The following is a 25,667-nucleotide window of genomic DNA, read 5'->3' as shown; positions in this document are numbered from 1 at the left end:
AGGCAGCGACTCCGGATCCCCCGTTGTTTTGGGGTCGTTTCCCACGGGACCCCGTCCCACCCACCTCCTAAGTCCGACCGCAGCGGGGAGGGTCCAGTGCTGGGCAGTGCTGGGCGATGGGGGTGGCTTTGGTCCCGCAGGTCCCCGCGCAGCCCTGAGCGGGTCCCGCCGGGGCGTCCCGCAGAGGGGTCCCGCAGAGGGGTTGCAGGAGGAGCTCCGGCAGCCTTCTCCCGGGCTTGCTGCCGCCCTCGGGGCCGATGCCTCGGGGTCCTGCTCCGTGCGGGGTCGGTGCGGGGGCCACCCGCATGTTGGCTCTGCGCGTGCTGACACCGGCACTGGGGTATCTCCACCTCTGGAGCTGCCCCTGAAGCGGACGCCGTACCGGGAAGAGCAGAGAGCAGCCAGATTTCCCTGCTCTGGGGCCGGCGTCCAGGCAGCGCCGTCCCTGCAGACCCCCAGGGGTTCGGCTCCATGAAGGGCAGCGCGGTGGCCCCAGGGCTCCGCGGGAGGGACCCTCCGTGCCCCGGGCACAAGGAGGACACCCGGCTGTGCGTGCCCATCCCTTCCCCAGCCCCGCAGCGTGCGCTAGCGGTGCTGCTGGAGTCGCTCTGCTTATTATCATATTTAATTGCCCTCCTGGTAACCCCAGGAAATGAGCAGAAGATTGTGATAGCAGCAGTTTCTGATGATGTAAACACGAGCTCCATCTCTCCCCGCCGCCTTTGCCAAGTCGGTCCCAGGGAGAGCGGTGATTTATGGAGACCCCCAGCCCCGCTCCCCCCGCTCCCGCCTGCCTGGGCTGCCAGTTTAATCTCGGCCTGTGAATTCAACATAAATCACTTGATTAAAAGCTCTACTTAATTTAGGGAGGGGGGGGGGGGGGAAGAGCACAGCTGATCGATTTAATTTACACAGGGAAATAGCAACAAGCAGATGCTTTTAAAAGGGCCAGCGAGGCCCATGATGCTGCAGCCCTTTCATCTTAACCATTTAAGTGCTCAGTAAAGGGGCTGCAGCCCCTCGACCCCCCCGGGGGAGCCACCGCCCAGCACCCCTGCCCGGACCCCGCACGCCCGAGCAGCTCGGGGGGCCGTGGGGCGCAGGATGCCCCGGGATGCCCCGACTGAGGGTCCTGGGCAGCATCTTTAACCGCCGCAGGGCTTCCCGGGCGACGAGACGCCGCCGTTCCCAGGGCCAGTGGTTTCTGGAGGCAGCAGGTCAAGTTTAAATGCGAACAGGCTGGGGCTGGCACCGCTCCTCCTGCGGGGAGGAAAAAGGGCTGGAGAAGTGGAGAGTTTGAACCGGAGCCGCAGCGGTTATGTCGGGAGGGGAGGGCTGCCCGGCCGGACCCCCGGGCGGCTCACGGGGCTGCGTCGCCCTGAGCCCGTGGGGACAGCGGCATCTTCTGTTGGGTCCTCACAGCGGGACCCCGTCCCTCGGCGGGTGGGTGGGTCCTCCCCAGGAAAGGACCCGCCAAAAGGCGACACTTTCTGGCACTGCCACAGTCGCGCACGTGTCGTTTTGGTAGCAAAACCCAGTTTTTGGTTGTTGAATGGGAGAGTATTTTTATGGGGAATGTTGAAGCCATGGAAAACGGAGTTCCCACAAAAGCAGCCGCCGTTCCTCTGAACGTCGCCATCCCAAACCGCTCGCTTGGATGAGCTTTAGCGCCCGGACCCCCTACAGCCCCTCCCCCATGGCCCGCCAGCCCAGGGCATCTCCCACCGCCCCCCCAGGGACGGCTGGCAGAGTCTCGGTTAAAGTCTTTAATAATTACAAGAATTCCAGATTCATTACAGAAGAGTTTACAACAAATAATATTTCTCCATACAAAGGCAAAATAAACTTTTCAAGTAATAGCGTCCCGGCTCCGGAGTCTCTACGCCAGTGACGGGGAGGGAGGGGGCACAGGCGGCCCCGGCCCCGGCGAGGGGCTGCCCCCGGCCCGGGAAACGCCCCGTCCGTCCTCCCCGGCACCGGCTCCGTGGAGCAGAGCTCGGGCAGCCCGGCACCGCAACCGCCTGCGGGCCGGAGACTGGCGGGCACAGAGGGGCAGAGCCGGGCGGCGCGGTGCCCCGGACGAGGACGCTCCCCGGGCGCCGGTAAGGCACTGGCGGGCATCGCCCGGGGAGCGGGGGCTGCGCAGGGCGCGCGTCCCCCGGCCGGGGCGCAGCGGGGCTGGAGGGGTCGGTGCCACCGTCCCGGTGCCTCGGGGGGCCGGCGTGGGACCGGCGTGACCCCTGCTCCTGGCCAAAGGGAGCCCACTGGCGGGGCAGGGGCTGCAGCGCCTTCCCCAGGGCACCGTCCCGACCCCGCACCGCCACTGCCCAAAGCACAGGGCACCCCACGCACCAATATGGTGCCGCGGGCGCTTGGCAGGCGATGCCCGGCCCCAGCCCCGCCAGAGCCCCGGGGGGTGCGGGGGGCCGGGGCAAGGCCAGGCACGTAATGACAACGTCTTCCCAAAAGGCATCGACACATTATTATTATTGTTTAATACAACCCCATATAAAACTGAAGCAGCAGCAGCAATTCTTACCGAGGGACCTAAACTGAAATAGGTTTAGAACATAATTTAAAAAAATAAAAACAGCAAAAGTAGCAAAATATATGAACTTTTTTTTTTTTATAGCAACTGATATCTACCAGCCACTAGTACCTTCCTACCAAACTGGTATATCTCTGGTAACAACCCTTTTAAAAAGACATGTAAATATATATTCATATTTATACATATTTTTAGTTATGTACACAGGACTTCTGTTTTTAGCACTGGTGTATTTGGCTGCCTCTACTATCAGTGCTGAGCAATGTCTACGCTGCCTCTCCCACTTCCAAGGTACCAGGGGTTTGGTCAGCGAAGCCCGGCGGCGCGGGCACCGCGGAGCCACGGGACCAGCCCCGCAGCGGCGCAGGGCAGCGAGCGCCGTGCCGGCAGGACTCCCGCGCCGCCCGCGCCAGCGAGGCTTACCGCACGCCCAGGCTCCCCGGCTCGCGCCGCCGCGGCAACCCGGCGCTGGGCTCAGCTTGGCGAGTTCTCCGAGTGGCGGATAAGCCCGGCTCTCCGTGCCCGGCCAGGACGTGCCGCCCCGGGACGGGCGGGTGGCTCCCCGGCCAGGCGCTGCCCACAGGAGAAGATTTTGGCTTAACCAAGTGGCAATATTCAAGCACAGACTTCATGGAAAAGAGGGTTGTTTGTTTTTTTTTTAAAAAAAGGAAACACCAAAAGAACACCAGAACAAAACCTTTGGGCTGCAGAGAGCTCACAACTAAGGCGGCAGGAGAAGCTGGCATGAGAGGTGGGTGGTTTTGGTTACGTGAGATGCTACGGTGGTGTCTCTGAACCCTTTCTGCAATCGCTCAGCACGACCGGGCTGCGCAGGCAGCGTCCGCCGGCAGCCCCTGGGCACGGCACGGCACGGCACGGCACGGCACGGCACGGCACGGCAGTCCCTGCTGGCGGTGCCACCCTCAGTGTCGCTTCAGTCCGCCGTTGGTGTGCTGAGGGGGGAACTTGGGAAGGCACGGCTCGTCTGGGAGGGGGTCGTGAGAAAAGACAGAGTCCTCTCCCGAGGAGCAGGTGGAGCTGCGCGTGTCCGGGAAGCCGGGAGAATACTGATCCAGCGGCATGGAGAGGTCCAGGTACTCCTGGGAGGGACGAACCCCGAGGACGGGCTCAGGAGGGGACCGGGCATCCCCCGGGGAGCGCCCACCCCAGGCGGGGGGGGTGCAGGTGGGGGCTGGTGGGTGCCGCCTCTCCTACCTGGTTGGAGGTCATGGCCACGATCCTATCCAGGTCTTCCACCAGCTGCTTGAAGGTGGGTCTCTGGGAGGGGACGGCGTGCCAGCAATCCCGCATCATCATGTACCTGGGGGGGCAGCGGGGAGGCGAGGGCTGAGCCCGCAGCCAGCGGCGGGGGCTGGGGACCCCCACCCGCGGGAGCGGAGCAGCACCCGGGGACGGCTGCTGCCACTCGGGCTGGGACCCGCGGCCAGCAAAGACGCCGTCCCGGGGATTTAGGGCTAATCCCCTGGGTGGAAGGGAGGGAACCCCCTGCCCACCCTCCCGGCCGCGGGCGCTGGGAAGGACGTGGAGCTGTTTTGGGAGGGGGATGCCCGGGGAGCTAAGCTAGTCCCGGCTACGGGGTCACCCCGCGATTCGCTCCCGCCGAGCCATAACGAAGGGAGGTGTTGAGTATTGCAAACGGGTCGCGCTGATGTTTCTGCAGGGCTGGGAACTGCTGGGAAAGGGACTCTGAACATCTGCCTGTGCCCCGGGCTCGACGGTCGCACCCGGAGGCTCCCGACCCCGCGGGGAGGGGAAGCGGTGCCGGTCCCCGGCCGGGCGGTGGGCTCTGGGCCGCCGGCGTCCCCCTCCTTCCCCAGCCCAGCACCCCACTCACAGCTCGTTGGTGCAGTTGCTGGGCTTGTCCATCCTGTGACCTTCCTTCAGCAGCTTGAAGAGCTCCTCGACCGGCACGCCGGGGTAGGGCGAGCCGCCCAGCGTGAAGATCTCCCACAGCAGCACGCCGAAGGACCACCTGCGCGGGGCAAACACAGGGCAAACGCTGGGACACCCCGCTCCCGTGGAGCTGACGCCCCCGTTTCATTTTAGCAGTTCGTTTGCCGGGAGGGACAAGCACTAACAGCTTTGATTGGCTCCGCAAAGACGAACGAGCCCCAGCGCCAAATGTAATTTGGATTCAAAATATTTTGTCTGCTGACGCTAATTATATTTTCCTTAAATTAAGACGAATCCCATCTGGCGCGCTCCGCCGCGGCGCCTATCGTGCTCAACCAGCGGGCGCCGGGCGCTGCGGCGCGAGACGAGACCTCGGCGAGGGGCTGCGAGAGGCAGGCGGCGATGCAGGCGGCGAGAGCGCTGCTGCCCGGGGGTGGCCAAGAAGGGCCGTGTCCCCCAGAAGAGCCGTGTCCCCCAGCCCGCAGCAGAGCCCCCAGCGCACCAGCGAGGGTTGCCCTGTGCTGGCTCCCCGTCTCCCCCCGCCCCAGCCCACCGCTTGCGAAGCCGGGCAGGGAGCGTGCGTCCCACGGCTGCTACTCACACGTCGCTCTGATGAGTGTATATTCGGTCGAACAGAGCCTCTGGGGCCATCCACTTCACCGGCAGGCGACCCTGGCGCACGAGAAAGCCCCACATCAGCCCGTGCCAGACGCAGGATCGGGGGGGGGGGCAGCCCTGCACGTCCGCGGCACCGCCAGCGTGGGTTGGGGCGTCCCTGGCACGGAAAGTGCCGCTGCCCTCACACCCCCCCCCCCGGCAAAGCCCCTCGCCCACCACTCACATTTGTCGTCTTCTTGTAGTAATCGATGTGGTGGATGTCGCGGGCCAGACCGAAGTCAGCGATCTTCATCACGTTGTCCTCGGTCACCAGCACGTTCCTGGCCGCCAGGTCCCTGTGGATGCACTGACCGAGCACGGGGCTGTCAGGGAGTCCCCGAAGCCCCCGGACGGTTCTCCATGATGAAACGGGCTGGGAGGGAAGGGTGCACCCCCCCGCGCCCAGCCACTGGGCTCCCATCCCACCACCACACCGCGGGAGCTCCTCACCTTCTTGGAGGCCAAGTACTCCATGCCCCGCGCCACCTGGTAGGCGCAGGAGACCAGGTCCTTGAAGGAGAGCTGCTCCTCGGGGACGCGGGTGGGGTTGTAGCAGTACTCCATGCCGGGGGGCCGCCGGGCCTGCAGGTACTCCCGCAGGTTGCCCTTGCTCGCGTACTCCACGATCACGTAGAGGGGTCCTGCGGGGATGGTGGGATGAGCGACAGGACCACGGAGCAGGATGGGCCCCCTCCCGGCACGGGGAGGGCAGCCGGAAGGGCAGCGGAGGGGACGCCCCCTCCCCGCTCGCACACCCTCACCGTCCTGCGTGCAGGCTCCCAGCAGGTTGATGATGTTCTTGTGCTTGCCGATCATCTTCATCATCTCCATCTCGGAGATGAGGTCGGACAAGTCCTTCTCCGTGGCATCGGCTAAAGCAGCAGAGAAGGCAGAGGTGGGGGGGGGCAGGCTGCGTCCCCCCGCTGCGCTGCGCACCCAGCCCCAGCCCGCAGCATCGTGCCCGGACCCCCCCTTCTCGCCACCACTTACACTTGAGCATCTTCACGGCCACCTTGGTCACGCGGTTCGGCTTGTCCTTGTCGAGGCCGATGGCTTCTGCCAGCACCACCTGCCCGAAGCACCCTTCTCCCAGGGGCTTGCCCAGGATGAGCCTGGCGGGAGGAGAGGGAGACCCTGAGGCGGGGGCCGGTGGCCGCAGGTTGGTCGCCGGCGTCGGCAAACAGCATCGGCGGTGCCGCCATCCTCACCCGGCTCCGGCCGGGCTGCTCCGGCGGCGCGTCCCCGCAGCCGGTGGGGATGGGACCTCACCTGTCCCGCGGCAGCTCCCACCGCGGGTCCTCGGGGAGCTCGTACTCGGAGACGCCGGCCAGCATGGGGGTGCCGCTGGAGGAGAGCCGCGAGGGCCGGACCAGCATCACGCCCGAGTTCATGGAGGAGCTGGAGTCGGCCGACACCTGCAGTGGGGACTGTGGGTTACCTTCGCGCAGCGCCGGCTGCCCCCGCCGGGAGGGAGATGCTGTCCGGCAGCTCTGGCGCCCCGACCCGCAGCCCCCTGCCCTTGCTGCCCCCCAGCGCTGCCTGCAGGCGCGGGGCCCCGTCAGTGCCGCTGCCACGTTGGATGCAGCCTAAATAACTTTTAATTAACTTCCAGCATGCCGATACCACAAAATACACAGCCTGGGAGTCCTCCCCTCTCCTCAGGGTGTAAAACGCTCTTCTGCTCGGAGGCTAAATTGCTGTAAATCCTTCTGGTCCTCCTCCCCACCCCTGCTGAGCCAGTGACGAGGAGGGGGTGCGCAGCCCCCCGTGCTCGCCGTGCTGCCCGTCTGGGGCACAGCCCAGGGACGGTCCCCAACCCCGCGCCACAGACGGGAACAAGACTGGAGGGGGTGGCACGTGCATCAGGGCGCGACGGTCCCGGGTCTCCCCCCATCCATCCTCCTCCAGAGCCTCTCCTCCCCCCTCCCCCCCCAGGAGGGGCAGTAGGTGCAAACAAACCCCCTCTCTACTTTCTGTTACCTGTCTGCGCAGGGGGATGCTCTTGGCCAGCTTGTGCACGGCCAGCTGGCTGTTGAAGTCCGTCTTCTTGGTGGTGCTCTTCATCTTGTAGATGATGACGGTCACCACCATGCAGGAGATGAGGAAGGCCCCGGTGCAGTAAATGATGATCTCCAGGTAGAGGGGGGACGTCATCATGGCCGGGGTGTCTTCAATGGCTGGGTCGGCGTGAACAGGGCGTTAGCACCCGCCAGCCCGCCCGGGGCCGAGGAGCAGAGCGGCGCTGGGGGGACCCCCCCGGCTCCTCCCCACGCTCGGTGGGGACACGCTCTGCATCGCCGGAGGCCTCGGGGCAGCGTGCGGCAGGGACCGGGGGGGCTGCCCACCCACCCCGGCGGGGAAGGCACGCAGATGTCCCCGGGCTCCTCATCCCTGTGGCCGTTCAACGCCTCCGCGGGCACGTGCCTGGGGGGGATGGGGCGCCGGGATGGGCAGGGGCCAACTGAGAAAAGCGTGAAGTGGGGGGACAGTGCCCATGTCCCTCGGCCGGGGCCGTGCGGGACAGCAGCGGGGGTCTCCCATCGGGGCTGCGCTGGGGATGCTTCTCCTGCATCACCCCGCGGGGACGGGGCATCGCAGGCACCCCCCGGGGCAGAGCTGCTCTGCTCTGCCCACGCTCGGAGCCGCAACTCCCCGGGGGTGCGGGGGTTACCCTGAGCACGGTGGGATGGAGGGGCCGCCCAGCAGTGCCCGGGGCTGCGGGAGTCCGGGCGTTACTGATAACAACCGGGGAGAGCTCGGGACAGAGCAGCCAGAAGCACCACCAGTGGCAGCGACCTGCCGTGGGACCCCTGGGCTGGTGGGGAAGAGGGTCCCGTGCCCGCCGTGCCGTGGGGCAGACCCCACTTCGGTGGCGGCTGGTGGCAGAGGAGGTGGCATTGCCGTGAACAGCTCAGAGCAGCCGCAGCTACGTGGCGCGGTCCGGTGCGGCTGCAAACCGCGGTGTATCTGGCAGAGTGGGAGCTGCCGTTGCACCCCCCCGGCAGCCCCCCCAAACCTGACTCCCGCAAAGAACAGAGCCTCAGAGAGAGGTGTTAGGAGGGAGTCGAAGCTTTCTGTCCCACCTCCGAGCACACCCGGCTGACAAAGCAGCGCCTGATAACGGGGAAAAGTTTTTGGCTGGAAAGCAGCAACCATGCAGCACCCCAAAAACTTTCCCGGTTGCTGTTATCAGGCTTTGGTCCGTGCAGCATTGATGCCTCAGGAGCAGCATCAATGGGGACGGGGGCAGCGGTCCCCGGCAGCGCAGCAGAAGCGACACACAGCCCCGGCACGGGTCCTGCGCCGCAGGGCAAGGCCAGCCCCCCGGCAGGCAGGACGCAGGCAGCGCCGCCAGCACCCCCCGATCCCCGTGCCCCCCTGCGCGGGCAGCGCTGGCCTTGTCCCGGGGCGCGGGACCGTCCTGCTCCAGCGGAGCAGCCCCTGGTTAAGTTCCCCCGGGTATGCATCGCCTGGGCCAGGGAGAGAGCGGGGGGACAGACCCCAATCGGGGGGCGGAGGGGGGACGCGCGCCCCGTCCCGCTGCGGCTGCAGAGAGCAGCGCTGCAGCTCTCCCGCTGCACGGTAACCAGCACCGGGGGGGCAGGGGCCGGGAAAGGCTCTCTCCCGGACCGCAATGCATACGTTGGAAAGGAGGGAGGAAAGGGAGAGGAAGAGGAGTATATACCTTCGAGAACTGTCAACCATGCAGAGTGATGGGAGATCCCAATAGAATTACCCGCCAAACATGTATACTCCCCAGCATCCTCAAATGAGACATTCCTTAAGTGAAGGACTTCCATTTCTTTGTCTGTTGTGTTAACGCCAGCCGTCTAGAAGGAAAAATGGAAGCAAAAAACGGAGAAGCAAACGACATGAGATCTTCTGGGAAGGAGGCCAGAGAGGAGGGAGAGCCCAGTCTCATTCGCCAGAGCCCCGGGAGCAGACAGAGACCACCGCAGACCGGCTAGAGAGACCCTCAGGATGACCACTCATCCAGGCGGACCTACGGAGATGCTGGTTAAAATCCCTTCACCAAACTGAGCGTCCTGCCCATCTGAACATGCTGGCAATGGGCCACATGGAGAAATAAACCTCAGGCAGAGCCGGCCGGCCGACCGCACGACACGGGGAGGCACGAGGACGGAGACGGGACACGGAGACAGGAGGGCAGCACAGACAGGGGACGCAGCAGCGTGCGCTCCCCAGCCACGCACAGGCGCGGTGGCGCGGTGCCCGGGTTGGCTGCGAAGGTGCGGGACGGCCCCGCGGCAGCACCCGCAGGGACCCGGCTTCGGCGGCGGTGCCGGACTCCCCAGGCACCAGGGCAGTCCTGGCGTCTGCATGATGGGGTGGGAAACACACGGGAGAAACAGCGGGACACACACACAGAGCACAAAACCTAGCCGGCCCCGCTGAGTATTTTTCCATGGCTTGTCGCACCAGAAACACAGCAGAAACAAGAGAGCCCAGAGTTTTGTTTTCCGCCGCTGGGGACTGACGGTCCGAGGAAACACCCCGCCGGGCGTTCTTCCGATTACCTTTTGCCAGAGGTCTGGTGACAGTGAGCCACGCAGACTGGTTGGCCTCGCCAATATAATTGGAAACCTTACAAACATACTCCCCGCTCTCCGCCTCTGTCACATTATACAGGGTCAGCACCTCCGCATCAGAGCTATTAATCCCCGAGTGCTGGAACAGACCAACAACATGGAGTCACATTGACGCGGTCAGAAACGGCAGCGCCCGGGGCATCGGCAGCGCTCGGAGCATCGGCACCGGCTCTGCCGGCATGGGGACGGCTCAGCCCTCAACCTGGCGGGAGGGCTGCGGCTGCGCACGGGGGTCCCGGGAGGCAGGAGCAGTCGCGGGGCTGTAATCCTGCTCCCCCTGCAACCCGGCCAGGGGCACGGCTGGGGACGGCTGTGCGTGTTGGGGACGTGACTGGGGATGGCTGTGCACACCAGGGATCGGGGACACTGCCGGGGATGGCTGTGGATGTTGGGGACATGGCTGGGGACAGCTGCGCACCCTGGGTGTCGGGGACACGTCTGGGGACAGCTGTGCATGTTGGGGACATGGCTGGGGATGGCTGTGCACCCCAGGGATCGGGGACACTGCCGGGGTCGGCTGCGGATGTCGGGGACTCAGCTGGGGACAGCTGTGCACCCCCGGGGTTGGGGACAGGGCTAGGGATGGCTGTGCACCCCGGGGGTCGGGGACATAGATGGGGACAGACTGTGGATGTCGGGGACAGGGCTGGGGACAGCTGTGCCCCCCGGGGGTTTGCAGAGCAGCCGGTTTGCTCGCTGTGAGCAGAGGACCGCCGGCACGCAGGGCGAGCCGCTCTCGCCGGCACGGGGCAGGGGCTCCGCTCCCCACCTCCAGCGCCGTGCGCGCTGCCCGGGCCCACCCGGCCCCACGGCGTGTGCCTTTGGGGCTGCAAACAGACCGCAGTGCCTGCAGGCGGCCGGGGCGCGGGGCAGCCCTCCCTGCCCACCTCTCACCCCGGGCTCCTCCGGGGCACCCCAGCACGGAGCCGGGCAGGCTGGCGATGGCCCTGGGGCTCCAGCTGGTGGTCCCCAGCCCCAGGCAGCTCCTCTCGCCCGCGGCCACCATCCCACAATACTGCTGCCGCCCCATTCCTGCCCCACGGGACGGGGGAGCCTACGGGGACGCGGGCTGGGGCAGCCCGGCGTGCGGCTTTACCTTCAGGATCTGCACGTAGGGCAGGTTGTCGGGGCCGATCTTGCTGCCGTTCACCTCGATGTGCTTCAGCCACTGGATGTGGGGCTGGGGGTCGCTGTAGACCTTGCAGACAAACTCCACGTTGCTGCCCAGGGCCACCGTCTTGTTGGCAGGCAGCCCCGCCTGCAGGATGGGCCGGTGCGGGGACCGCTCTGCAGGACCCGGGGAGACGGGGCACCTTATGGCGGGGCTCGGGGCGCTTGGCCACCCGCCCACGGGCAAGCACTTGCCTTGCGCAGGGGTGCACCCTGCAGCCCCCCCCCCCCGGCACGGGGACCCCCGCTTGGGGCGGGCAGCGATGCACCCGGCAGAACCGCGGGGTCCCCTTCCCTGGGGGACCCCCCTGCCCCCCCGCAGTGGGGTGGGAGCAGCCAGGAGGGGTTGGGGACGGGGACAGGTGAAATCCCGGCACGGGGATGGGGACATCAGTACCTATTCGGTGGGGTCAGAGGTCAAACAAACCTAATGAGGACCCCGGCCGTTAACAAAGCGGCTGCCACTGTGGTGAGTCAGCATTAACAAACCCCTTTGTTCACCTCACTGACTGTTCCCTTCAGTTTGCTCAGTGTAATCAAATTAAATCACATTTTTAATGGTTCATTTACTGGCATTTAGAGCAGCTCCACATGTGGAACTGCTCAGACCAGCCTTCCCAGCTGGGAATTATGGCTAATAAGGCGATTAGAAAAAGTTTCTGTCTGGTCTATGAAATTATTTCCACCACAATTAAAAATCCCCAGAACGGGCTGAGGTGAACCTTCCGCCTCGACCCGCTGTGCCGCAGAGGTGCGCACCGGGCGGGGGGGACAGCCGCGGGGACAGCAATGCCATCCCCGTGAGCACTCCCCGTCCCCATCTCTGCGGGGCGCAGCACCCGTTTCTGCGGGGGGAGGGAGGGGGGGTGGGGTGGCCGGGGACCCCGGGAAAGCCCCCCCAGCCCCGCGCTCCTCACCCACGACATCCAGCTGGTACGTGTGGTTGATGCTCCCGTACTTGTTCTCCACGATGCAGGTGTAGTTGCCCTTATCGGACGGCACCACCGAGTCCATGATGATGCTCCAGGTCGCGTAGCGGACCTGGGGGCACGGGGATGACGACAGAGCCCGTTACGTGCGAAACGCTGGTGGACTGGAGCACGCGAGCCCTCGCTCCCGTTCACGTCAGAGCTGGCTCAGCCCCCGGCCCCCGCCGTCCAGGCAGGACATAAATCTCCCTTTGAGGTCACCTTTCCCCTTTCCTACAGAGGGACCGTAATTGCTCCCAGCTGTCCCAGGACAGCCTCGCCACGGAGCCAACTGCGCCGAGAAGCAGATGTTGTGAGCCGAGCGTGATGGGCTCACCCGGTGCACAGGGACACCCCTCTCCGGCGGCCCCAGCGCGCGGAGGGAACAGACCGGCATTGTTCCCCCGCTGCCGCAGCCCGGGAAGAGCTGCTTCCCCCGGCTGGCCCTGGGCTCGCGCCCGCGCTGCTCCCCGCGGCCAGCCCTGCCGGCCAGAGGGCACCGCGCCGGTCAGCGGGCAGGGGGCAGCCTGGGTGCTTCGCACCGTGCACCCGGGACGTTTCCTCTGGGACGGGTCCCGGCGGCTGAGCTGGGCTGTGAGCGCTGCCCAGGTCCCCCCCGGGCTATGGGGCGCAGGGACAGCTTTCCTACAGCCAGCCCCACCGCGGCTCCTCCTGGCGAGACCTCCCCAAGCGCTGCTCCCCGCCGGGGCGGCTGCATTCCTCCCTCCCGGCTGGAAACTGGTTATGTCCACAGCCCTGCATTTCAGCCCCATTAGCTACCCAGGGCACCGTGCTGTCACCGCCCGGGGACCCGCGGTGCTGCCAGCAGCCCCTCTGCCCCCTGCCCGGGAGCCCACATGCCTCCCCGGGATGTGCTACACGGAGCCGAGAGCGGTGACGTGGCCGCACTCCTGCAGCACGTCCCTGGCACCTGGCTGGAGCCCGTGGCGCGCAGGGCCACGACTGGATCCCATCTGCACAACGCGGCGCGTGGCTCGGTGGCGAGCGAGCGCCCAAAGCCGCGGCCCCACAGCACCCAGCCGGGCTGGCGTGGGGCACCCGCACCGAGGGGGTGTCTCACCCACCCACCGAGGGCTGTGAGCCCTGGGCAGGCTGCAGCCCCGCTCCAGAAAACCAGCTGAGAGAGATGAAAAAAGGGGACGGTGCTCCCTCGTGGGGTCACCCGGGGGGCCCCTGGGCTGGAGCTGCCGCCAGCGCGACAGCAGCGCTGGGTGCTGGAGGAGTGCGGTTCATCCTCTCCTTTGGGGAGGGGAGAAACTCGGGGGGGTCCTGGCACGCTGGTCCCACCACTGGGGCTCTTCTGCAGAAGCCCCACTGCGAGACGGGAGAAGGGGAGAGCCGAGCCCCCCTCCCGCCTGGGGGACACCAGCAGCCTGGACCTGCTGGGGGCACTGGGGGAACCGCGCTGCAGCCCCCTGCTCAGCTCAGTGAGCGAATGTGGCCCCCCTGCACGGGCCAGGGCCCCCTCCCCACCAAGCTGGCACCCCCGGGGGGGCTGGCACAGCTCCTGCTGACCACCGCTGGGCAACGGAGGGGCTCGTCCCTCCCTGCAGCCCCGGGGCTGCCTGGTCACCCCCGGAGCCCCTGCGCCGGCCGGGGACGCCAAGACCCCCTCTCCTCGGCGGGGGGATTAGGCGAAGGCGACGAAGGCGGCGAGGGCAGGCTGGCTTCGCCCGCCGCCCCCTCCCCCAGGGGTTGAGCTGGTGCAAACATGACCCAGAAGCAGGTCACTGCCGTAGGGCTATTTTGCAACAGGAATGTCAGAGGGGCCCATCTGCCCCCGCTGGGGGCTGCGCGGACAGGGGGCTGGGTGCCTCTTAAGCTGCAGAGCCCCCTCCCATCCTCCCCCCATCCCCGCGCCGCCCCAGAGCGAGCCCTCCGGCCCCGCGAGGTGCGCAGAGCCCGCACCCGGCCAGATGGAGCCCGGCACCGCATCCGCGCGCCGGCAGGGCCGGGGGGCTGCCACCCCATCAGGCTGTGCCCCGCGCCGCCCCGGCCCCCCCAGCCCCGCTACCTTGTACCCCCCGATGCGGTGGTCGGGTTTGAACTCCTTGCCGTTCTTCAGCCAGCGCAGCGTGGGGTTGGGCGTCCCACTCGACGGGCACTTGAATTTCACCGTTTTGGCGGCGGGGACGGCGTGGAGCTTCTTCTCCATCTTCTCGGGATAGGTCCAGTAGGGAGCGATGGCCTCTGGGGAGCAGAGCAGGGGGGGTGCTCAGCACCCGGACAAACCCATGGGGGCTTCGGCCACAGGAGCGCCGGCGGTCTGCTCGCGCTTTGACGCGGAGGCTGCCCAGGGAAGCCGGAGAGGGGCAGGCGGCCGAGCCCGGCGCCGGCAGGGAGGGCAGCTCCCGGACACGTGGTGTTATCCGGGAGTCACGGCAGCCCCGCAGGGCCCCTTCTTTGCGAGGTGCACGCTCAGCGTGCGTGGCTGCAGCAGTAGTTACCCCACGGCAGCCGTGCCGGCACCCCCCTTGCTCTGGCCGGGCTGCTTCACCCGGGTGCACCCAGACCTGCCCCCCCCCCCTCCCCGGAGCCCTCGCCACCGCCGGGTGCCCTGGGCTGCAGCGGGAGCCCCTGCCCGTCCTCGCCCGCCTCCCTCCGTCCCTGGGCGATGCCTGCACGCGTGGGCAGCCTCCCCCTGCCCCCCACCAAATGCCAGGGCAGCACCAGGGCCAAACCCATCTCGCACGTACGGTTCGGCTTGGTGTTATCCGCCTCCTTCTCCTCCGAGGAGGAATCGTCTTCGTCATCATCATCCTCCGCGGAGGGGAGTGCGTCTGCAAGAAAAGAGACGGCCCGGCTGAATATCCGTACGTGGACCCTTCCCTTCCCGAGGGGCCGGCCGGGCACCGGAGCATCGTGGGCTGGTGGTACGGGATTGCGCCGGGCAGGGAGGTGCAGGGATCCTGGGTGAGCGCTGCGCATGCCCACCGGCACAGCCAGGGCTGACGGTGCCTGCTGTCCCGGTGCTCACAGCCCGTGCACGTCGTGGAACAATTTGCCCCCAGAGGTGATTTCAGAGCTCCACACCGTGTGTCCAAGCACAGCTCCTCGCCCCGTGCCCGGTGCCCCCAACCCATCTGGGGCGGCAGCCGAGACCCTGCGGGCACACCAACACCCCAAGCCTCGGTGGACGCCTCCCGACCTCGAGCATTCGTTCCTCTCCAGCCTCAGGCTCCATCAACGCCACCGTGGACCTCGGCTCCCGCCCGGCGCGCGCCCACTCCTGCGGGCAGCCCCGCGGCCCCCAGCCCCATGCAGACACACAGGCGACAACCTCCAGCTGCCTCCCCCTGCACCGCAGCAGGCGGGAAGTCACTGCACCGCGCCGGTAACTCCTCCGGGCACCCCCGCGGCGCAGGTCTGCCCCGAACTCCCCGGGCAGCCGGGCAGATCCGCGCGTGGCCGGCGCACGTGCCGGCGAGCACGCCAAGGCGTGCAGAGGCAGCCTGCTCCTCGCTGCGCAGCCCGGCCCCGGGGCTGCCCCTTCCCTGCCTGCCCGGGGCCGCTACGAACCTGAGACGTTCACGGAGAAGTAGGTGGTCTCGCTTCCCGAGGGGCTGTTGGTCATGCAGGCATAGAGCCCCGAGTCCTCGGGCACCGCGTCCCTGACCTCTACCTCCTCCCCGGTAATGCGCGTCCGGTTGTTCTCGGCCAGCTGGACGCCGTCGCGCACCCAGTTGATGCTCTGGACGTCATCCCTCAGCCGGCAGCGCAGCTGGAGGAGGTCACCGGGGTGGGCCGAGTAAGACTCCACTTCGATTTTTGCTTTGGGCAGAACTGGAGGAGTTAGGAGAGAGGAGAAAAAAAAAAAAAAAAAAAGAGAGAAAAGAAATAGAGACCGAAGGAAACCATGCTGCTGCTGCTGCTGCTGCCACTGCCGCCGCGGCTCTGGGTTAATGAGGCAACATGCGCTGCTGGGACGCTGCCGTGGCGGCACCGAGAACCGGGTGCCCCGGCGAGCCCAGGGGAGGGGAGCCGGCGGCGGCAGAGCGGAGGGGAGGCGGAGGCAGAGGCTGCGAGCACCCCAAGCAGCACCAAGCGTTTCACCCCCACCGTAGGACCCGCTCGGCGGCCGGGGGGTTCAAAAGCACTAATGCACCCCTCGGACTTTTACTAAGCACCGCTCGGCCCCGGGGGAGCGTGCCGTGGCGGGGGCTTCGAAATGGGGGACAAACGGGCAACTTGAGACCCCCCAGGCAGCGCTAGCTGGAGCAGCCGGATCCTGCCCAAGCCAGGAGCACCCCAAACCCCTGCTCGGCTCCGCCACTGCGCACACCCCCACCACCACGAGCGGGCAGCCAGCAAAGCGGGCCGGGGTCCCCGTGCCTTGCCCCGGTTAGAGCGCTTCGGGGCAGGGGCAGGAAGGCCAGGGGGCTGAGGGGGGGCTGCGGCAGGACGGCAGGCAGGGAGCGAGGGGCTGCGAGAGCGGCATCGCTGGGAAAGGTCAGCCCAGGGGAGCTCCGGCGGCGAGACAGGTGCCGGCCGCGACGTCCCCGTTCGCAGCGACCCAGGGCAGGGAGAGCTGCAGCTGCTCCCGAGGCGACATTTGCGTGAGCAGCACAAAGATCCTTTCTCTCCATCGCTGCTACGGGATCTTGCCTCTCCCGGCCCTGGTAGCGCAGACACAGCTCCGTCCTCAAGCGCTGCCCTCCACCCTCGGCGGTGGTGAGCGAGTGGCTCCCCCAGTCCTGGGCTCGGTGCTGACGTTTGGGTTTCCAACCATCTCTTCACATTCCACAGCCCAAGGAAGGGTTCGGGCTGCTGCAGCTCCGCGGGCGCCGCGGCTCCCTGCGATGGTGCGGAGCGGGTGCAGCGTGAGCATCGTCCTGGGAAGGAGCAGCACGGGCCGGCGTGCACGGCTCCGGGTCCTGAGCGCCGCTGCGGACGTGGCTCTCAGTGGTGCCCTCGAAGGAAGCACCGCGCTTCCACGGCTGCCCGGGGCCGGCGGCAGGCCAGCTTCGCGCGGGCTGAGGGCGAGAGCTGATGGTGCCGCGGGGGCAGGGGCGAAGGTCTCCATGGTGCAACTGCTCCGTACCAGAGGGGTCAAGAGCCGGGGCCGGGAAAGCCCAGCAAGCCCCGCGCGGGCAGCCCAGCAGAAACCGTCTGGAAACGTGCAAACTTCATCTGCTCCGCAGCTCGAGGGCTGTCCCCGCCAAGGAGCGAGGCGCGAGGCGGGCACGCAGCCCGCAGGCACCGTACGGCGGCCACGGGGAAAGAGCAAAGCCACAGCTCCCCCTTGGGACCCCCGCGGCTCCCAGCGAGGAGCGCGGCAATTTGCAGAGCAGCAGCTAATTACGAACGCCCGCAGCGCCCGAGCGCGCGTTGGAGGGGCCGTCTCACCGCAGAACTAACGCACCTCGTCACCCTCACCTCTGGGCGCCCACCGAGCCGGGCAAGCGCAGGCTCTTCCCCCCTCCTCTGCGCACCCTGAGCAGACGTGGAGCAGCTCGTCCCGGGCCCGGCCGCCGCCGACAGCCGGCGCAGGGTCTCCGCCTGCCCCAAACCCCTCGAAGATGCCCCGAGCTGAGGCAGCGCGGGCAGGGAGCGCAGGCGGGCAGCCAGCAGCGCGGGGCCGGGGCCGTCAGCGAGGCACCGCTCCTCCCAGGACCCACCAGCGGCCAAAAACGAAAGCTCGGCTCTTCGGAAACTCTCGTTTACCACGTCGTGATCTGCACTTCGCTTTCCGGCCACCCTTCTTTTCCTTGGACTGATGAGGAGCTTCATGGCGAAAACATCCACGAGCGGCTCCAGAGTTTCTCCTTTTTCTTTCGCTCAGCACTCGAAGGCAAACAGTGCGCGGGGGAAGAATCCACTCTCCTCAGCTGCTGAAAGACCAACAGCCCCGGCTCCAGCTCCAGCTCCAGCTCCAGCTCTGAGATGGTTTTCACGCGGAAGGTGAAGGCTGGTGGGAGTTCCATCGGAGGCGGGGAAGGCTCTTGCTTTTGCAATCCCGTTTTCCCCCTTTTTCTCTCGCAGCCTCGCGGGACGGGCACCGCTCTGATTTGTGTTTCAAGCGATTCGTCACAGGCATCTTCCAGCGCACACAATGCAGCAGCGACGTCCCCTCGCTGCCTGTCTGACTACTGTGGGACTCGGTGACACAACGTCCTCCTGTCCGTCCTGACTCCCTTCTCAAACACAGCAAGGTCAGTGAGCGATAAACAGCCACGAAAACCCAAACCAACACGAAACGCGGAGCTGCAGCCGCGGCCGTATCGGCCTTATCTCACCCCGTCTGTGGCTCCAGCGCTCAGCTCTGCCCCTCCCCGCGCGCCGACAAACTCACTCCTTATCGAACACAATAACCTGCAGAAGGTGGCTGGAGGACCTCCACCGCCCACAAACGTCCTCTGATGTCCTCATTCCCTGCCCCAGGCCACCCGCACGCTGGCACATGAGGAGCCACATGCAGGTCCATGGTGGGTACTGCTGGACCTGCGGGGTCCCACCATGCCCCAATCGAACCGACGCTGGGCCAGCGCAGGATCAGTTCTGGCCAGAAGGACACCGCTGTGGTCCAAGAGCTCGTACAGGTCACCTCCTCACCCAGCCTGCCCTAGGGACCACCACGGAAAGGCCACCTGCCCCTTAACTCGCCTGGGGAGGAGGTGGCCTGGGGCAAGGGAAGGAATTTGGAGGGATGGAAAACTTCGAACCACCCCAGTCCAACGCTGGGGCTCAGGGAAGCAGCATCCCGGGCTCAGGCGGGTCCCTTCCCACGGGCACAGCATCGCACGGGTCCCCGGACACCCCCGTGCAAGTGCCACCACTCCTTCAGGCCACCGAACCGCGGGCTGTGCTGCGCCGGGGCCGGGGGTCCGCCGGCGTGTGGCCGGATCGCTTTTCAAAGGCAGCAGCCCCCTCCCCCAGCCCCTCCGAGTGGGAGGCTGGTTTGCATTAACAGCGTGACCGGGGGGGCGTTGAGCGTGATGGACGGGAGAGGGGAGGCAGAGGGCAAGGCAGGATCCTGCCCTTTGGTAACCCAAAGCACATCTCTGGCACTCAGGGATAAGGCAGAAAACGCGGCATGGTGGGAACGGCCTGAAAACGAATTCACAGGCTAATGAGCATGTCCAGGTTAGCTCACCCCGCGGGCGGGAGCGGGGCCGGGCCAGCGCACGGGCTCGGGCAACGGTGCTGCGGGGCGGCCCTGGCAGGCAGATGGCACCGTGGCCACCGGGACGGCGCTGCTGGCACCGCGGCAGCCCAGCTCACATGGCAGCGGGTGCACAGGAGTCCCCTTGGAAATGCAGCTCTCCGTAAAACCGGGGACCGCCGCGGGCGCACCCGGGGCAGCGCGATCCCGGGGTGCCCCTCGCCTGGGAGCAGCCGGCGGTGCCCGCGATGCCCGTGTGCCCTCCACCTATGTCAATTAGGGTGAGCCCGTTTGATCACCAGACTCCATCAGCCTAAAACGTCTCTTTCATAGGTTTTCCGTAACCCAAACCACGGCACCAGGTGCAGCCCCTCCGCCTGCGGCGTGCGAGCGAGCCCCGCGCAGGCCACGTTAGCTGAAGTTTAATCAGCCGGACAAACGCTTGGCGCTCCTCCCCGGGCCCTTGCCTGCCCCGGCGCCGCACGGCGAGGCTCTGGAGGCTCCCAGCGTCCCACAAAGGTCGGTCGGCACCGGGCAGACCCCGCAGTGGGTGGGATTCCTCTCCCCAGCCCGGCTGCAGCAGCACCCACCCGGGGCTGGGGGGGGCTCACAGCCCCCTTCGAGCAAACCAGGGCGCTGGCGAGGAGGAGAGCAAACAGAACACCAGCAGCGCCGGCTGTTCGCCTGCCCGGGGAAAGCATCATACGCACGTTCCCTCTGGCACACCTAAACTATCGGCTGTTCCCGTTTTAACTTAAACTCTTCGGGCTGGGGAGGGAGCATCAGCTCCCCGGTCGGGAGCCCGTCCTGTCCCGGTGCAGTGGGGACAGCAGCCCTCAGGGGCCCCCGGGGTCCCGGGCGAGGTGAGGGGCAGCTCCAGCCGCGGCCGACGGCGCCTGCGCTTTCCAACCAGCCCCAAAACTAGACGCGCGCTCCACCGGCCAGAGCAGCCCGTGGTGGTTTTATTACTTTCTTCCAGCTTTGAAATGGAAGCGAAAGCGGGGCCGAGCCTGGCGAGCGCCGGCCAGATGGAGAGTGTCACCGAGAGCGTATAACTGTCACCGGCTCCCCCGGGGCTGGCCCCACCGGGGACGGCGGAGGGAGGGGGGAGACACAGGGATGGGGGGCGGCCGCCCTGGGGAGAGGAGCGGGGCATGGATTAACCTTCGCCCCCCCCCCCGCCCCGGTCCCCGCCATCCCCGTCCCGTCCCCCCCGTCGGTGCCGCAGCGGAGCCGCCGGGCGAGCGCCCCCCCGAGCGCGGGAGCCGCGGGCTGTGCCGGTGGCAATAAAGCGGCCAACAAAGCGACGCGGGGACAATGCGGGCTGGGGGCGGGGGCGGGGGGGGGGCCGCGGCCGCCGGTTGCCCTGGAGACCCCAGCGGGGCTTTCCGAAGGTATTTCCTGAAGAAAAAGCACACACATGCCCGGCAGCCCCGCTAATCCCCACAGGAAGCGCTAACCGGGACGCGGCGATCGCCGCCTTTCTTATTTAAAAAGCTCCTCGCCCTGACGACCCCCCCCCGCCCCCCCCCAGCCCGGGCTGCGCCGGGGGGATGTGCCCCGAGGGGGGGGTCGGTGCCCCCCGCAGCATCCCGGCTGCGCCCGGGGGGACGCACGTCCCCGGTCCCCCCTCCCGGGGAGAGGCTGCAGCAGGGAGATGCCGCAGGGAAGCACGGGGGGCTCCGGGCCCCCACGGCTCTTCCTGGGGGGCTCCAGGTACCACTGGCTCTTCCCTGGGGGGCTCAGGGCACCCCTAGGTCTTCCTGGGGGTGGCTCTAGGCACCCCTGGCTCTCCCTTGGGGGTCTCAAGGCACCCCTGGCTCTTTATGGGGGGTTCAAGGCACCCATAGCTCTTCCTTTGGGAGGCTTCAGGTATCAGTGGCTCTTTCTGGGGGGGGTCAAAGCACTACTGGCTCTTCCTGACCACACCAGCCCGGAGGCAGCGGGATCCCCCCCCGACTCCACTCCTCGGACACCTCCTCCGGCGGGGAGAGGGGGTCTCTGTTCGGCTCCGCGCACTCCCGCGCTTCCCAGCCTGCGCGTCGACGGGAGCAGCAGTTAATTAACAGGCGTGTTGGTAGTTTGCAAAGCTGTCAGAATAAATCCACCCCTCTCCCCCGGGGACACCCCCGGCCACGCTCGGAGCTCTGCAGCAGAGAGGACGCCTCGGGGGCAGCAGCTCGGGGGGCACAGACACTCACCCCTGGGCTCCCCCCAGGCGGGGGACAGCTGGGGGTCCTGCCCATCCCGGGGGGCACAAGCGAACACCCCAATCCGCACATGTGCCTACGGCTCTTTGCAGTAACCGCCGGCTTTGCCTGGCCCCTGCCTCGCTGCCGGCACAGGCAGAATTTGCGTTCCTCTCCCCACATCTCCCCTGAGCAGCACTGGGCACATGGGGGGGGGGGGGTGACAGCCAGGCAGCCCCCAGCCCCAGGGACACCCCCCGGCACGGCTCCGCTCACGGTGGGGCAGCCCCGCAGCCCAGGCTCCGGCAGAGCGCTGCTGCTTCTCCCAAAGACTCATATTTCTTTTTTTCCTCCTCAATTAAGGGCCGGAGTGACAGCATCCGAGCGGAAAGGCGGGAGGAGGGAACAATGCCTGCTCAACAGGCTGGGAGGGGAAGGCCAGCAGCGTGATGCCCCAGAGGACACGGTGATGCCCCGGGACCAAACGGCTGCAGCAAGCGGGGTTTGGGGGAACGGGGGGCTCGGAGGTGCGGGTGGGGGCTGCTGAGCCCCCCCGAGCTCCGGTAACGATCCTGGGCTGCTGCAAAGGCAAAAGTGCAGGAGGCTTCACAGCACGGCCGGGGATCTCTAAGGGTCTGGCACAGCTCCAAACCGGATCCCTTGGGGGTCCCTGGGACAAGGGGTGGGGAGACCCCGAGAGCTGCAACCACAATGGAGGGGGGGGGGCTGGACAGCAGGGAAATGGGGAGGGGGGACAAAGCCGAGGGCCAGCAGTCCACCCGGGGAGCAGCGGGGAGAAGCCAAGGACCCTCGCTGTGCCACCTCCGGGATGCTGTGGCTGGTGACAGCCTGTCCCAGGCTACAGCTGTGCCAAACAGCCCCAAACACCTTTGCTGCTGGGGAGGGGGCGCAGATTACAGCCCCCGGGCTCACATGCAACCCTCCCGCCAGCACTGAGCGAGTTTTGGGGAGGGGGGGAGGCGGCGGCAGCGCAGCCCCATGCTCGGAGGTCCCCAGAGCCAGCCGGGCTGAGCCCGCTTCCAGCCTTGGACTTTGGGCTCCCGTGGGGTCTGGAGCAAGACCCCCCCCCGGGCTGAGCCGGGCACAACAAAGCCCCGGGAGCCAGGGCCCCCGCTGGCCCCGCAGATGGGGCCGGGGGGAGGTTAAGCCTGCGGCCAGCTGGGCGGCCGGCGGCCCCGGGAAATGGGGCAGCCCCCCACCCCAATGGGGGCTCGGCCGCATGGGGAAGGGGCTGCAGCCCCAGGCTCCTCTGCCGCCCCCCACCCCGGCTCCAGAGGGCAGATGAATCCCCCCAGAAAGTATCTGCTGCCCCGGGGCGGCTGTCGTGCCCCCAAAAGAGCTGCCCAAGGCAGAACACACACCCCCCCCCCCCCCAGGACACGGCAGCACCCCGCTCCCCACGAAAACCTACTCGGCTGCTCTGCGCCCCCAGCACCCCCCCGGCAGGGATGAGGCAGACCCCGAGCGCTGGAAATGCCTGAACAGCCGCAAGGACAATAGCAGACAAGGAGAGAGGAAAAAAAATCCCCCCGGCAATTTTCTGCAGGTTTCTATTTAACCTGAAGACAAAGACGGGCTTTGTGAGGGAGGGCCATGGAGGCCGCTCATGGAAATTTCTTGGCTTTTCCCCTTAACTAGGGTGTTTTTTTTTTTTACCACCTCCAAATTTAGGTAACTATAAAATGCAGTAAGCGCCCATTAATATTTTATTTGCTGCAGATTTTTCAGCGAGGGGAGCGAGCCCCTGACAAAGGCAGGGTCCCCGAGCCCCCTCCCCGCGCCACGAGGAGAGGCGGGTGGCCATCGAAAATCCTCCTGCGCGGCGAGGCAGGGGCCGCTGGCCGGGCGCGGGGGATTACTCGCTCCCTGAGAAGGGAGCTTAGCTGCCTCAGAACCGGGAGTAAACTGAAACCCCATAAACATCCAGAACAAAGTCCGGGAAAGCTGCTGCCTCCGTCGCGGAGGGGACCCGAGTGCGGCCGCCGCTGCCCCCCCCGGCTGATGCTCGTCAGTCGGCAGCGATGTGGGGGACGGCGAGCGAGCCCGGCCCCGGGGACACGATGTCCCACAGGGTGGGAGCTGAGCCCCCGCGCACACCCCGCGGGACCCCAAAGGCCCCCGGGGCCGGATCCGGAGCCCACCCCCGCAGGCGACTCGCAAGGTGCCGGCGGCACGGCCCCGGCCGTGGGTCCTGGCCCAGGACCAGCTCTTCCCATCCCGCACGTCCTGCCGGGAACATTTTGTTCCCACCAGCCACGGGATGGACTCTGCCCCAGCCGGGCTCCTGCTGTGGCACTAATTGGGCCGCCCTGGTGAGAACCGTGTCGGGAAACGCTTCCAGAGGTTATTGTTAGCCCTGGCATGAGGCTGGCGAGGAACCAGCTCCCTCCCCTCCAACCTCTCCTCCTCCACTGCCGCCGCCGGGCGCTGCTCCCCAAACCCTCCGGGGGCTGCAGGGCTCCCCAGGCACCCCAAAACCCCCCCTGCCTCAAATCAGCCCTCGGCCTGAGCCCCCCGACAGCTTTCCCAACCCGACGGCGGGGGCTGCCAGCGCCGCTCTCCCGGCGGCACGAGAGCCATCCTTACCCCAAACACCGCCAGGAAACCTCTTCCAGGAAGAGCAATCTCCTGAGAAAAACATGTTTACCGCTGTCAACCGCGTTATTTACAGACGCGGGGAGCAAGCGGTGCCAATGGAAAAATCTCGGAGATGATCCCCGTGAGCGATGCTCTGCCCGGGCTCCTCTCCGGAGCCCGCAGCTCCCCGGGGACCACGCGCAGCTCCGGCTGTCTCAGGGGATGTGTCTCTGACCAGGGTACCCGCCAGCCGCGGCACCACAGCACGCTTCCAGCCGGGATCGCCCCCCGGTCGTCCCCCACCGCGGCCGGCGCAGGGACCCCAGCCGCAGCGCAGTTTGCTCGCCGGTGCCAGCTCCGGCCCTGCCCCGATCCCTGAGCCGTGAAGGGACCGCGGGCAGGGGGAGCGTGGGTGTTCACCGGGGTGCTGCACAGCACCATGCCCACGCCGGCAGCACCAGCAATCAGCCTCTCGGGGTTGTGGTGGGAGGGAGAGGGCAGGGGGAGCGAGCCTTAAAAAGAAAAGCAGTACCCCACAGACCAGACATTCTTGGGTAATTAAAACCAAAAGGCAGCGAGTCAGAAGTCCTGCACGGCGCTGCCCGGTCTGTTTATTCTCTGCCTCACCGAGGGGAAGGCCAAGGCTCCGGAATGCCAGAGCGGTGCTTTCCGTCGGGGCCGGCCGTCCCCGGGGCCGGGTGACCCCCGCAGCCCACCCGCTGCATCTCGGGGTGCCGCCGGGCTGCGGCGCTGGGCAGGGCTGCGGCAGGAGCAAAGCCCCAGCCTGCCCGTCACGGCCCACACGCCTTCGCCAGGCTTTTAGGGGAAAGCAGCGACAAAAAGCGAGGGGGACGCTCTTGTCTGGGGCTGTGCTCTCCAGCCCCAGCGATGCCTCGCAGCGGTGGGGCGACCAGGGCTGCAGGAACCGCCTGAGCCAGCCCTGGCTTTGAACCCATCCCCGTGGGCATTCCCCGGCCGGGAGCAACGCCGGAGCATCCCGAGGGTCTCCACGGGGAGCGTTCATCCCACGTGCCGCCAGCTGGCAAAGCCTGCCCCGCTACCCTGCGCCCAAATCCTTGTCCCCACCTGCTGAGCCCCGGACCGCCCCCGTGTCAAGGAGGGGTGGGAGAAGGCTTCACGCGCGTCTCGGGCTGCGGATTGCCGCAGGGAAGCAAGTGCCGCGACGTGCCATGACCCCCCGCCGGGGACACAGCCCCTGGGGCTTCGCATCCTCCTCCAATCCAACAACGTGGGCTTTTGCCACAATTTCCCACCAGGTTTAAAACGTCCACGGGCGACGCGGGAACCAGGCATGGGCTTTTTGGGCCCACGCGAATTGCTCTCAGCAGCCAACACGCGCCGCGTCCCCACTGGCGCCAACCGGCAGCCCCCAGCGTGGCACCGGGATGCTGCCGGTGCCCGGACCTCACACCAGCCCCTGCCTCTCCCGCAGGGAGCCGGGCTGCCTCATCGCCGGGCGAGAAACGCGAAGGAGGAGAGGAGGGAGCCGGGCGCTCCCGGCGCGGCCGCGGCGGTTTGCTCGCTTACCTTGGTCGGGCAGGGTGGGGGCCGGCCGGGCAGCTGAGAGCGCGGCTGCGACCAGCACAGCCCAAAGGATGAGGCACCGCCAGGTAAACATCCCACTGCTGCGGCTACTGCTCGGCGACTGGGCTCCGCAACTCCCACTCCATGGGGACCCCGGGCTGGCCCCGGGCGGGCGCGGGGGGGGTCTCCGCCGGGCCGTCAGCCCCTCCGAGCTGCGAAAGAGGAACGCAGAGTCAGGGCAGGGCGAGCTGCACCCCCAGACCCCACCAACCAGCCCGGCGGGCGGGACGTGCCCGCCACGGCAGGCGATGCCCCGGTGGCACCCAGCCCGGACAGCGCGCTGCC

The 25,667-nt window shown here is 67.2% G+C and overlaps 1 protein-coding gene across 1 annotated transcript; it reads right to left on the bottom strand.

Moving 5' to 3' along the window:
• Nucleotides 1-1,751: 1,751 nt before the first annotated feature.
• FGFR1 (fibroblast growth factor receptor 1) lies at nucleotides 1,752-25,416 on the bottom strand (the record flags this gene model as incomplete). Its single annotated transcript, XM_082495882.1, has 17 exons — nucleotides 1,752-3,648; nucleotides 3,764-3,869; nucleotides 4,404-4,541; nucleotides 5,064-5,134; nucleotides 5,304-5,426; nucleotides 5,570-5,760; nucleotides 5,881-5,991; nucleotides 6,110-6,231; nucleotides 6,389-6,534; nucleotides 7,100-7,296; nucleotides 9,658-9,808; nucleotides 10,826-11,016; nucleotides 11,817-11,940; nucleotides 13,903-14,078; nucleotides 14,585-14,668; nucleotides 15,408-15,671; nucleotides 25,326-25,416. The coding sequence occupies 17 exons, from the start codon at nucleotides 25,414-25,416 to the stop codon at nucleotides 3,472-3,474; spliced, it is 2,463 nt and encodes an 820-aa protein (XP_082352008.1). The 3' UTR covers nucleotides 1,752-3,471.
• Nucleotides 25,417-25,667: the final 251 nt, after the last annotated feature.

The sequence above is a fragment of the Vanellus vanellus genome, assembly GCF_965231255.1.
Source record: "Vanellus vanellus genome assembly, chromosome: 26".
Taxonomy (NCBI): domain Eukaryota; kingdom Metazoa; phylum Chordata; class Aves; order Charadriiformes; family Charadriidae; genus Vanellus; species Vanellus vanellus.
Note: the sequence above shows the minus strand (reverse complement) of the source record. Positions and strands in the feature narration are given on the sequence as shown.